Raw genomic sequence first — 13,691 nt, forward strand, 5'->3', positions numbered from 1 at the left:
GTTTGTCAAGCAATAAGCAATCTGTCATTTGTTAGGTTGATCTTTTTTAATAGCCAATAAGCAGAACAAAAACATACACATGCGACTCTCCGTAACCCTACTAACAACAACACAAACAAACCAGGCTAAAGTTTGCTCAGGTGTTACAGAAAGAGCACAAAAATAAGCAAATAGCTGAGGATAGGTTCCACAGAAAGAAAAGCAAATTGGTGAATTCCACCCGCGAATGGGTGGGGAGGATTCACTGTACCCTTGCTTGTTGCACTCCACTACATTTCTGTTACTAACTTCAAGTAACAAAACAAACAATCACATACAAGAATGCGCACTTAATTAAACAACTAACGACTAATTCTGCAAAAATAAAGTCTGCCCAAACTGTTTACTGGGCTACAAAAATTATCAATTTTGCAGAAGAAGTATGAGGGGTACTGAAGATCACTCCTTTTTGACATAGATTAGAGCTGAAAACATAACATCTAAAGCGTATTATTTGCAGTATGTTTTTATTTGATAGATGGTACTTTGAAATGTCACATTCGTCAAAAGCTTCATTTGACAAGTGAGGCCATAAAGCAAAATACTCCATCTAAACAAGCCATGAAAAGAGAAGCTTTAAGCATGGGCCCATCAGGGTGAACAATGCATATGTTTGAGCTACCAGGAGAGCGAGCGAGTGGTTCTTCGATGTCAGTGGCTTCTGGGCCCGCTTACCTCCCGCTGGGGAAGCGGTGGCGAGGGCAAACTGAGGTTAAGCCACCATTCACCTGACTTAGCCTCAAGTTTACAATTGGGAGAGACCGTGGCAACATGAATGAGCTCATTTCCACAACATGTTTTATTCATTTTCAAATGAAGGTGTGCTCACATGTCTGGATGATTGCGGGGAGGTTTCAGTTTGGCGCAAAATCACATCCAAAAATCATGTGAAATTAATTATGGGAGGCAAAAACTGAGGACAATTGAAACATTTTGGCTGAAATCTATCCAAATGAAAACTATCAAACCCATGGAAAACCACATCAGTTTACAGAGGGGTGAGCTACTCTGCAGCTGCTGCTGCTGCTGCTGCAGTCACAGGGTGGAGGATCACAGGGTGGAGGACTCGAGGAAACAGATTGTTCCAAATAAACTTTAAATGCTGAATCATTTAAAAAAAAAAAAAAAAAAAAAAAAAAAAAAAAATCATGGGTAGTGGTCATTGCACTGCAGCTGTGATCAAGTTTATTAGTAGCTTGTTTCGGAAACTCTTTATTTGGGAGGTGTTCTCGCATCGCTCTTCTTTTTCTTCATCTTTAATTTTGATAGTGAAACTGAAACGGTCCCATCTGATATAATGCCAACGTTTTGATCCGCAGTGCGAGTCCTGCCTCTTTAAAACAAATGCCGCAGCTTCGCTGGCTCCAATCTCAAAGTAGGCCCTCAACGACTTGAAAATGAGCTGTAGAAATGTCTCCGGCACGCGTCTCACTTATTACCACTGACATTCAGATATCAAATGGACACTGAACTATACCGCTGCTTATTGCTCTGCGGCGAGTGGGAGGCGCTGAACAGAGATGCAGCGCATTGTGCGACTGACCATTCACAGAAAACTTTGGCAATGAAGACGCTGTAACAGAAATGCCACGGGTCTGATCCCTGCAATATCAGTTATCCTTTTTTGCTGAATCTTTTCAAACAAGCAAGAAATAAAAGCATCAAGAGTTGACAAGGCTCAGAATGGGCATATTAATTAATTAACTGATCATTAAGAATTCTAGATTGTTGCTTCTTGAAGTAATCGGGGGGGGGAAATGAAGTGCACAACATCATCGCTTCACACCATTAATTCAACATCACAACTTCAGCGATGGGAAGTTGAGCTCAGCAAACAGCACAACTCCTCGGTTAATAATTAATCTGCTTGATACAACACTGAAACTGGATTAAAGAGCATCCATTTTCGAAATGGATTGTCATCACTGGGGTCCCAGGTAAACTGCAACCTATCCCAGTTGACAATGGATGGGAAATAGGGTACACCCTGGACTGGTCACCAGTCATTCGCATGGCACATGTTGACAAACAACCATTCATACGCACATCCACACATTTGAACAATTTAGTCTTCAATGAACCTGACATGAGTTGTGGTATGTGGAAGGAAGCCAGACGACCCGGAGAAAACCCAAACATGCACAAGGAAAACATGCAAACTCAACACGGGAGTAGTTAGACAGGACCTGAGCTGAGATTTTAACCCAGGATCTCGACTGTAAGAGATGTACCGTAATTTCTCATGTATAATGCGCACCCATGTATAATATGCACCCCCAAATTTGACCTCAAAATTCTGGAAAACCCTTCAACCTATGTAGCATGCATTTTTACAGTGTATGATTTTGCTTCTACCCAAATGGATCAAAACAAAGTATCTATTTTATTAGTTTTTTTCAAATAATTATTCTGAAGTTAAGCACTTTATTTGAACATGTAATACTTAATTTACTTGCTCTTATTTTGAAATTCACAGCCCTACTTTTATTTAGTAAATGATAAAACACAGTTGTGCTCATATGTTTGATCACCCAGGGAGAATTTGTAAAATGTATACAATTCTTTAAAGAAAACACGAAGGACCAGGCGAAACATACAATTTTATTTTGATGGGATTCAAATTAAACTGGCAAGCATTTCAGAAAAGCATAATCATTAAACAAAACATAACCATCAAGAAATTAATGATGGTTGTTGTTCAGTCATATTAAAAACATAATAATAAAACAAATTCACAAATGTATGTAAATTTATGACCACAATTGTCGATATATGCAGTCATATGTACCCGACATATTGGAATGAAAGTGTAGGCTACACCATTTTCATAACCTCTAGGTGGCATACTAGAATGATAGTGTACAACTTTTTCAGAACCTCGAGGGGGCGGTGGCATATTGGAATGAAAGTGTACTGCTTTTTCATAACCTCTAGATGGCGGCATACATTTATAAAATGTGAAAGTCTTTTTCATTTCCTCCTAGACCTATGTATAATGCACACTATTGACTTTTGACATTTTGAGGGGGGGGGGGGGGGTAATGCGCATTATGCACAACAAATTACGGTAGTAACCACATGTTCAGTTCATTTCAAATTTATATATTTATACCCTGGCCAAATTTTGAGGAATGTCTTTTAGTTGGAAGATTATGAATGAATCATCAACAATGTAAAAAAGTCCCTCTAATCTTTTGCCACTTTATTGTGCCATTTCCAGGTAGAAAATGCCCAATGACTTTGGTCATATTTAGAATAACTGCAAAAAGAATATTCACATTCACACTTGTGGACAATTTAGAATCTTCAATGAACCGAACATGCATGTTTTTGGGACGTGTGAGGAAGCCGGAGTCCCAGGAGAAAAAGGCCTGAGCAGAGATTCGAACCCAGAACCTCTCGACTGTGAGAAAGACACAACGCCCTGTTATATTTAAAACAACAGCAATTAATCTCAAATTCTCCGTAGCCCATCAGGGAAATTTATTTCAGTGGTCATCCCTAAAGCTAAATTAACTTAAAACTTCAAAAGTAAAAGTCTTAAAAGACAGCAACGTAGCTTGGAAATGTCAAAGCAGTGAAAAGTTACACGTGGTCATTCAACTGAGTCATCAAGGTTAACACTGATGTTGGCAAATATAAACAAAGCATTCATGTCTTTCAGCGAGAAATTTCCTGTCTGCTCGACTATAACCTCCGACCTGGATGAAGGCCAACAGGATACCTTCACCCTGTGGCAAATACATTAAAATGTAAAAGAAAATATAATTTCCCCCCTACATCCAATAAGCGATCATACACAGTCAGCAAAAACGTGTGGGCAGCCTGGCCACGTTCACTCACAGCTGCTCACTGCCTGTGACATCCACTACGCCGAACTTCCTTTGATAAAATGAACAAATTAGTTCCAATGGCTGTTGTGACATGAGAATGATATACTCTGCATGCAGCCTCCCTCAGCTGTCAGCCTGTGTCTGCTGCACCCTATTGCACCGCCACAGAGTTTGTTGGAAGCGACAATTTGAAAAGTGTCTTTCCGTGGTCAGCTAAGGTCAGTAATTCTTTGAAATCACTCTTAAAAAAGACAGCCATAACTCTGCGCCGATACTTTCTACACATGCAAAACAGGAATTCTGCATATTAACTGAGCCTACGAGTTAGACAGCTTCCAATCATCTCTGCGTGCACTGAAAAGACCAGCAAAAAGCATAACAAGACTGTCTTGTGCCATTCTGCCACATTATATGGTCTGCTTTTTCCTTCAAAATACTCTCATTAGACAAGACAGAAAGCTGTTTAACTGAGGTTCGTCTCACAACTGAAAGCTGATGGAGATCTATATGTGAGCTTAAAAGAACAGAACATCAGCTAGAGGAAGGAAAATAACTGCTACACTTGAGCACCTTACAGCTGTAACTCGGTAAAAATGCAAGACAGTTGCCTCTAAAGCAACTACAGAGCTGCATAAACGTCTGTGTCAGTATCCCTGCTTGCAAATGTGTATTTTCCAGCAGACGGACACCACTGTATATGAGAGCACAATTCTTAAGCTGCTGCGAAGAGCCAGACTCCCATCACTGGCAGCTGACAGCATTGCATATTGGAGGATGCCACTGAGCTCTGCAGCATGAAAACAAACCGGACCATGGCGAAAAAGAATGAAGGGCTCGTTACAAATGTGTCCCAAAAATATGCATAGAAAATTGTGTTTCAAAGTGTACATGATGTCACGGCACAATAAAGCCACTGGTACCAAGAAAGAGGGAGGGGGCCTGTTGATTGCATCCTAACACTTGTAAACACTTCCCACATGCTGCCTGAGAGGCACAGAGCTGCATAACTGTGCTACTCACCGAAGGTAGTACTGTTTTAAAGCGAATGCAGCGTTGGAGCAACTCCTTGGAAAATTAAACTCTTCCCCGAGTTCATTCCATTGGTTTTTGTCAGAGACCTGCAAACGAGGGAAAGTGTTTTTAGAGAAATGAGCACAAAACATAAAAAATGCAAACCTGCGAGAGGAAGGGACAAAAGCGGCAACGTTGGAACCATCTGCTCTTCTGTCTACAGGTCCCCTCATAAGGAGTCCTGAAAATCAATAACTTTGTCCCAAAAATTAAAAATAAAGTGTTTAACATACGCCTAAATAATGACGTGAGTTAATAATCAGCCCGCGCGGGAGACTGCAGCGAATGTGTTTATGCCCCGCATATACATTTGACACAAGTGTGTGTACAACTATTGGAAGACTTAACGTTTCAGTTGAGGCTAGTTAGCAACACGGCTAACACGCTAAGATCACTTTCCCCACGCTAACCTAACACGCAAACGACGCCAAACTCCCACCAAACTGCGCCCGCAGAGAGGAGGAATGTGTTCGTTGGTGCTAAGGCGTTTATTCGGGGTTCGGTGTGGTGCCGTTGACGGGTTTCACTATGCGGGCCTACGAGGCCTGCATTTTGTGAGCAGCCATGAAGCTGAGGAAAATGGCGAGGAAGAGGGGGGAAAACGAAGGCTTTTTCCCCGCTAGCCGAGCGCCCAGCGGCGGCCCGGCGGCACGGTTCGTCTTCTGTGGCGTTTTCCGAGTGGCGATAATCGATGTTAAACGTGCCCGCTAATTTTGAGTGGCTCCCGAGTGCGCTCTGGCTCGCAGCGCTCGGCACTCAATGGAAAGCGCACAACAACACAAGGCAGCACATTGCAATACAGATACATGGCAAACTAGCACAAGGCCAACACCGACCGACAAACGGCTGTCTGCGGGGGGGATCCGCTCGTCCCAGGCTGCCCACACGGGTGTCGCAGAGCGATCCACATGCCGCACGGAGCGGGTGGAAAAAAATCCACTTTTGGTTCCCACTCACCTTAGCAAATCCACCTAAAGAGACGACTCTGAAATAGAGAGCGTTCAGATCCAGCTCTTTCCCACCCACGATAGGAATCTTCTTGAACGGCGATCTAAGGAGATAACGTCACAAATGAGCACAAATGTCTGTCAATAACAGTTCGGCGCAAGTCACAGTCCCGTTCGATGTGAATCGAAAGTTGCATTTGGTGTGAATAAAGGCGCCCGGATCTCACCCTCTGCTTTGGTGAAATTGCCGCAGCTCGTCCAGGAAAGCCTGTCCCTTCCTTCGCTGAGCTGGAAGATTTTTCCCCGTCGAATTTGCCATGGTTTTTGCATGCAAAAACGGTTAAAGCCCACTTCAGTCGCTTCCTAAGACACCAAGGATCCCATACTCCGCCGGCGCTCAGTCATTCGCGAGGCTGAGTGTTTAAAAAGTTAAAGAAATAGCTGGTAGCAAGAAGAGCGGCAGCTCGCTAATAAAGACTGATGCACACAGCGAGCGAGCCCGATTCTAAGTTCCAAACGAACAGTCCCAAATACGAGCGACCTACCGGCGGATTAGGCACGCCATGGCGGGACGTGTTCGATTAATGCTTATTGGTCGCGGTTGTATTCGTTTGGAGTGGTTTGACAGTGTGTTACGGACGCGGCTCCGAGGCTATCGCACACACTGTAGAGCGGCAGAGGGATCCTGTTTTCAGACAAAAAGATGAGAAGGCCGCGGAGGCCGGCCTGCCGTGCGTGCAGCGCCCTCTGTGGCCGATCACTGCACTGCACCCCCCCCATCCGTTCAGGGCAGAGCGGCTGTTGGAACAATAGACTGTTTTCTTTTTTAGGGGCCGTCTGACAAATTGTCAAAAAAAAAAAAGGAAAAAAAAGGTCAGGAGGTACTTGTAAATGTACTGCGGGGTATAGGCTGTAGCAGAAATGAACACAAGATCAAATATGGGGAATGTTCCCATTCAGACATCCTATTTTGAAAAAATAGAAATTCGAAAACAACGGATAAACTATGGCAAAAAAAAAGAAAAAAGTAAGCACTTGTAAATACCCCGTGGGGATTATGATAAAACACTAACACGGGATTTTATTCTTTAAAGAGCTATTAGAAAATTGTGAATATTTTTCCACTTTAGACATCCTAATTTGGATAAGATTGAGAACAACAGATAAACTATGGGAAACAACATGTAACTTACTTGTAAAATAGCTCGTTGGGCGTAATTAACATAAATTGTTATTGAAAGATATATATATATATTTTTTTGTAGATGGTTACTGTTTTTCCACTCCCATACCATAGTATAAATACACTATTTTTAAGTCATCCGTGTTTTTCTTTCGGTTTACCTTAGCTATTCACTTAAGTAATGTATTCCCCAATGTTATAACTTTTTTCTCTCTTGTTTCTTCAAGCCCTGTTTTTGCAGTGGAGCTTTTCAAGTACACTAGCTGTGCTTTCTTGTATTGATTGGCGTCGTAAAAGCCACTCTCGATGCCAAGTGGAACTTGTGGCTTGTCCCTTCGTAGCCAACCTAAAAACTGGGAGGGGAGGCTGCTTGAAAATTAACCTCCCCCCTCTCTCTCTCTCTCCCCCCCCCCCCCCCCCCCCCTTTATCCCTTTTGAGCGTAACCGCCGAACGTATCTTCTTGACGGGGTTACATTCAACCATTACGCGTACCCCCTTTGCTCAATGAAAAAAAAAAAACTGTCACACAAAATGGCGGAGACGGACGTTAACAGACCCCATTTTGAGGAATTGACTAGCACACGTCTGAAAAGTTGTGTTTGAGTTGTGCATAGCTCGCGTCCGCTTAGCTTTTTTTTCTCCCTCTCCCCGCAAACCGCACCAGAGTTCACCTTGGCCGCCGCCCGTTCGGACGCCCCACGCCAGTCGACCGAATTCGGAGCTCACGAGTTCGCCGTATGTTAGTTAGCACGCTAGCTTAGCGTGCTACATTTAAGAGGTTACTACGAGCCGCTGTGAGGATTTTGGAATAATCCTCCTCTTAGCTCCTTCACTGTTTTCTACGGGGGCGTATTACTGTTGCTGCTGGCTAAATAGGAAATAACGTTTCGATGCGCCGTTAAAACAATTCAGTCGCAACTCCCGGACGCTCTCAACAGCCTCAAACTCCCTTAACAGTTCGCTAACACTAGTTACATCCTCATACTCGATTAGTTAATGAAACACACTATGCTCAAATGATCATTTACACATTGAAATAATCGGCAAGATAAAAGAGTTAATAACGAACTATTAATGTACGCTAATATTACAAGCTAACGTGCTTGTTTGTTGATATTTCCTTCTCCACATTCTTCCAATCATGGCGTTATTGGACCCTCTGGTAAAGCGGACTTGTTAGGATTATTATCATAATGCGACGGGTAGTCATTGTCAGTGATAAACGAATAAACCCAAGCAACGTTTTTAACGAGACAGCTCATTGTACTGTAGAGTACGTACGGAGCTTTGCAGGCTACTTTGTGTGAGACAGACGAGTTGAAGTTGGAGTTAAAACACTTGTAATTCGAACCTGGGGTCCTACCTTCGATTGATTGACAAGATAAGTCAGTATACCGAATTGTCGTCATTTGGTCTTTGTTGACATGATGTAGGAGGCAAAACAGTTAGCCCCAGTTCATAACTGACATATTTGTACAGTCGGGCCTCCACTGGTTTATTTTATCTTCTGGCATCAAATGGGGAAAAAAAGCGTTTAAATGGTCTGCCTGTCACTCATCGTTGCTGGCATAGACATGAACAAAGCAGTATTTGCAATTAATAAATCATTTTGTCAGTTTGTGTCATCTTGCTGGACAGCAAAGTATGGCCCAAGATGCCAGTTGGGTGCTCACTGCGTGGAACATCCTCACACTTCCCCCTGGGAGTCCTCAACTCAAGTTTTGGGTCACAAATTGGAGAAGACTGAGGAGTCATCGGCTGGATTATGGCGCCACCTTGTGGCCGTCTGGACAAATGCATGTATCAATCATCAACTGTATTTCACTTTTCATTAAAAGACATGTACTAAAATGACTGTTGTCCTGTTGTTTGAACATAATACGTTGCAGATTGCACTCACTTATTGGGACTTCGATAATATTATTACTTCAAATGTGTTTCCTTTTAATTTTCAGAATGTGTTTCCTTTTAATTTTCAGATTCGTGTAATTAAAATCACGCAGTTTGTCATCATAGTGCCGCATATAACAGCAATGGAAATTTAGCTCTTTTTTTTAATCAGTCCATTAATAATCTGTCTTTTGTGGGAAATGCTATATATTTTAACCACTAGGTGGCGCCTCAGTACAATGTTTGCTGTGCTCAGGTTCGTTAAAATAACATTTTGAAGTATACAGATCTGCAAATATCCACTGTAATGCTGATTTATTATATATTATACATAATTATTGAAATATGTTATCGTTTTTTGTTAAATCCTTCTGATTTTTACTTTTCACTAGTATAAAAAACCGACATGAACCCAAAAAAATAAACATAATATCATACCTGAATTGCAAGAAGAATGGCAGGCATGTGTAAAATTATATATACGGTGTATGATTACTATTATGGGTTCAACCCAGCATTCACTTACTTTAATTATTATTACATGGGGGGGCTTACTGATTGAAACACTGCAAATGGGGTAATTTGTATCTGTTTCTGGGAATGTTGTTGTTTTTGGAAAAATAATTCCCCACGAGGCTGTTGCAAATGCAACATCGCGCGCATGTGTAACAACAATATTGAAGAAGTGCCAAATAGCTGATGAAAGTTGACATGCTTCACAATTGGAGAGAAATATTACAAGGAGCTTGAAAGGGGCAGCTGCGGCTGTTTCATAAAGTATTTATTGTACCGAATGGGAAGGGTGCGGCCCACGCAACACAATCCTCAATCTTTCTCGCGAGACCAGACAAAAAGCAGGGTATTCACTTCCTGATTGTTTGTCATAAAGTGGGCCATCATCTTTTTTGTTTTGTTTTTTTGTGAATGGCAGGTGAAACAGACCCCGCCTCCTCCAGAGGCCGCCGCGCTGTGATTGGCCGGTTCGAACAGCACGAGCAACAAACAACTCGTCGTCCACGAGATGATCGCTTGCCGACAGTCGAGTTTTCCACAAGAACGAGCCACGCGATCCGATGCAAAATTGTCAGGATTCCCACGAAGACTCTTCTTTCTCCAGCGCGCTTGGTAAGTCCAAAATGTAATGTTGTCACTGTCCGCGAAATGTGTTGAAAGCCGCAGAAAAGTTTGCTAGCAACACAGTTTCTAGTTTCTCCACTGAAACTACCTCGTGGAACTGCGAGTACACGGATTTATCAGTCATATTAACAACGCTGTCGTGGTTTTAAAACTTCAAAGCATTTCACTTTATTTTTTTTTCATACGAACCAAATTCCCCCTGCCCAAATCCTGATTGACTTTTATAGGTGCATACGTTTGTGGGAGTGCTTGTGTAAACTACAGCTCAGACTCACGCAATCACACTCGTTTTTTTTTTTTTTAAATGTTTTATCCTTGATTGGCAGGTGGGGCTAAAATAGTTAAGAGGATCAGCGAGAGTCAATCTAACATGGGAGGCTGCACTTCCTGATAAGATCTTGTGAACGTTTGGGATGAGGGCGACTAAAAGTATTAGTAACAGATACTAATGAAACAGAATTTTGACAAAATTACGTTGTCATGCACTAGTTGGTCGTGGTGACGTGTATAGTTGGAAATGCACTCATCAGTGTACGCCCTATACATGTGACGATTATACTCTTACACATACAGCTATACATACATTTCATTTTCATGTCTGAAATTCATCTGAAATCTCAATGTGCAAGATAGACCTATTAAAGAAGGCCAAAGCACAAGGCGAGACCAGAATCCTGCTCTGCAAACACTGAGTAGCCAAACTCCTTTTTGCAACAAGTGCCATCTTGCTGCTATACTGATGAATGTTTTAAACTATATATATATTTTTTTTAATGTTTTCATCACTGTACGAGCTGTACATCTGCCACTGCACCATTAATAATACAAAGTGTCACTTATTGTTTTTTGTTGTTGTTGTTGTTTTCATAATACACAGTACAAAAGCAGCCTTCATCATTCCGACTGTCTCTATTGTCACCATCTGCTTGACGTTTGGCACGGGGCCTCGGATTTTGGGCAGGCCAAGATCTTGAGCGACGCACGCAGACGACCACAGATGAGACAAAAGCAAAGCTTAATGAGTTAAATTGCACGTGGCACATATGGGCCGCAATGCTGCGGGTGCGGACATAATGGAGACGATAATGAAATCGCAGATTACCCCTCATTCATGATGTGTGTTTGGGGTTGTTATTCCGTCTGTATGGTTTAGATTGTCTTGTGAGGTTGCAGACTTCAAAATGATTTCCAGAGTCTCCGTCGCAACTGAGGCGATGACGTAATGGCCATGAGTTGGCCTTTTGTGTATTCGCGATGGTCATCAGTAACGGCTCAGACTGGGCACCTTGCCAGACAGGCCTGCTCGCAGTTGGAGGACGCCTGGCCTTTCCATGCGTTGACTGACTCAACCGAGTGACGTCACCTCAGGAGGGAAAGGATTGCAAGATGGTTCGAATGGTAAAAATGGAAAGTTGTCAGAGGAAAAGCAGAGTCGCAGTGGAGACGTTATGAAGGTTGGTTATTGGGTTTGCTTCTAAAGGGAGGTGACAGGAAATACAGTACAGTGGTGCCTTAACTTATGAGTTACCCGACTTGCAAACGTTTCTCAATACTGTCCTCAGATGGCTGATTTATTTATTTATTTATTTATTTATTTGGGGGACGAGTTGACAGGAGAGCAAAAATTTGAGATAAGAGTGCTGGATGGTACAAACGCAACTCTCTTTAGAGCAAGCATCAGTTTGGCAATTCCAAAACAAAATGTTTGACTTTAGAGGTTCCACTTTACAGTCCTTTAAGTGAGAGCTTTAAAAGACAGCTGACCAAAGATGTTCCCTGTAAATACACAGGCCTGACTCAGTTGACGCCACCTCCTTTAACAGACGTGGAATCTGTTGTAGGAGTGCTCCTGGGAGACTTCTGAAGGAAGCAGGACAAGGGATTTTGATCTGAGTCCGCACCGATGGGTTGAAAAATCCCGAAGTGGGCCCAATGGCGTGGGACGTGGATTAGCATCAACAAATCAAAATGGGATTGGCAATCGGCTCACACTCCTTCGAGCCTTTAAGATGAGCTTTACCTCCACTGTTTCACCTCCAAGGAACGAGCGCTCGGACAAGGACAAGAGAATGGAAGCCAAGAAATGTGTAATCCTTCTTGAAGAGCCGGAGAGTCGTTTACCTTGGAAACGCTGTTATACACGTCTGTGAATTTCTTTCACAGCGTGCTCACTTGTATGCAATTGTACATATTTACTTTTTCATTCTCCTCCCTTCAAATGAACCGGGCCCCATCTGTATTGAGAGAGGAGAAGCCTGGTTGTAAATGAAACACTCCTCTGACAGGATAATTAAGTCCAGACACAAAGGGCTCAGCGGGAAGGACTTTAATAGAGGGGTAGTTGATATTCTCTCGGGGAAAGCCGGGCCCGGCAGAGCCCCTTTCGGACCGCAGGGGGTGGGGAAGGGCGGGGAAGGTTCATTTGGCTGTGATTCTGGTCACCGGCCACGAGTACACGTACAGCGACCACTGGGGACCTTTGCAAATGTTACCCATCCTCATCGTTTGAACAAGCTTTCAGGCTGAGGCCTTTTTAACACCACAAACCCAATTGTGTTGCATTTCAGTGCAAAATATGACGCAAACAAAGCATCGTGATGGTTGGCATCTCCGCCAAGCTGAATGGGTCAAGCAACATGCCTTTTTTGTATTTGTTTAAAATTGCCTCATAATTCTATAATAGGATGGAGGAATGCTGTTAATGTTCAGAGAACTCGTCATCTTCAACTTTTGTTCTGTTTACTTGGTTCCACTGTGCTAAATGATAGAATATGACATTTCCTGGGAGCGTCCAAAAACATACCAAAAAAATGCTTGGCGTGTTCTTAAAACTGCACGTGGGCCAACTCTGAGTCATTTGTTGCTCATGTTTGGAGTCCCCCTGGCATTCCCGGTGCAGAGTGGTGTAAAATCAAAAGGACACTCGTCCGGAACGTTCTACTTTTAACTCCTTACATAATATGTTCTGGTTTTGTATGCATTTAGTCGCACGTACGCACGGGCGCATCCCAGCCGCGTGCGCGCGCCACGTGCTTAGTGTGTGTTATGATGACGGAGCGTCGTGGAGGTGGATGCGTTCTGCTGTCTGGAATAGCGTTGATCCTCTTAAATGATTAGTGGACGGGACTAGAGAGGGGAGACGACCTGCGTGGGAGGCATACGGACAGATGTCTAAGCCCCCCCCACACACACACGTCCACAACATCCTTGTTTATTTCAGGCTCCAAGGACTCTCTAATGAACTGCTTTTCTTTTGATGGACCCCAAGTCTACCGTACTGATCATTTTGACCCACAAAATGAATCCACAGTTCAATAGGGAAGGATGCAAACTGTGGGGATGGGCTGAAACGATTAATCGAATAATTCGACGACAAAAAAGGTCGACGTTGCCCACCCCCTCAAACTCGGCCTGAGTCTCATCCACCAGTCAAGTACTGACCTTGTACGGACACCATATTTCAAATGAGACAGAAGTGAAAAGAACTGCCAAGAGGACCAACAGGGACTCTTACATTGATGGGTAAAGGGACAGCCAGCTTGTTGACATTTCAAAATTTACATTTAAAATTAGATTCCCCCCCCCCCCCA

The 13,691-nt window shown here is 43.0% G+C and overlaps 1 protein-coding gene across 1 annotated transcript in view; it reads right to left on the minus strand.

The window, feature by feature from the left end:
* The window catches only part of arid2 (AT-rich interactive domain 2), a 30,908-nt gene extending 24,179 nt beyond the window's left edge, over nucleotides 1-6,729 (minus strand). The window contains exons 1-3 of the mRNA XM_061667890.1: nucleotides 6,118-6,729; nucleotides 5,901-5,994; nucleotides 4,893-4,990 (exon numbers count right to left, since the gene is read on the minus strand). Coding sequence (XP_061523874.1) covers nucleotides 4,893-4,990; nucleotides 5,901-5,994; nucleotides 6,118-6,209 — 284 coding nt within the window. The 5' untranslated portion in view covers nucleotides 6,210-6,729. The remainder of the gene's footprint in view (nucleotides 1-4,892; nucleotides 4,991-5,900; nucleotides 5,995-6,117) is intronic.
* Nucleotides 6,730-13,691: the final 6,962 nt, after the last annotated feature.

The sequence above is a fragment of the Phycodurus eques genome, chromosome 22 (assembly GCF_024500275.1).
Source record: "Phycodurus eques isolate BA_2022a chromosome 22, UOR_Pequ_1.1, whole genome shotgun sequence".
Classification (NCBI taxonomy): Eukaryota; Metazoa; Chordata; class Actinopteri; order Syngnathiformes; family Syngnathidae; genus Phycodurus; species Phycodurus eques.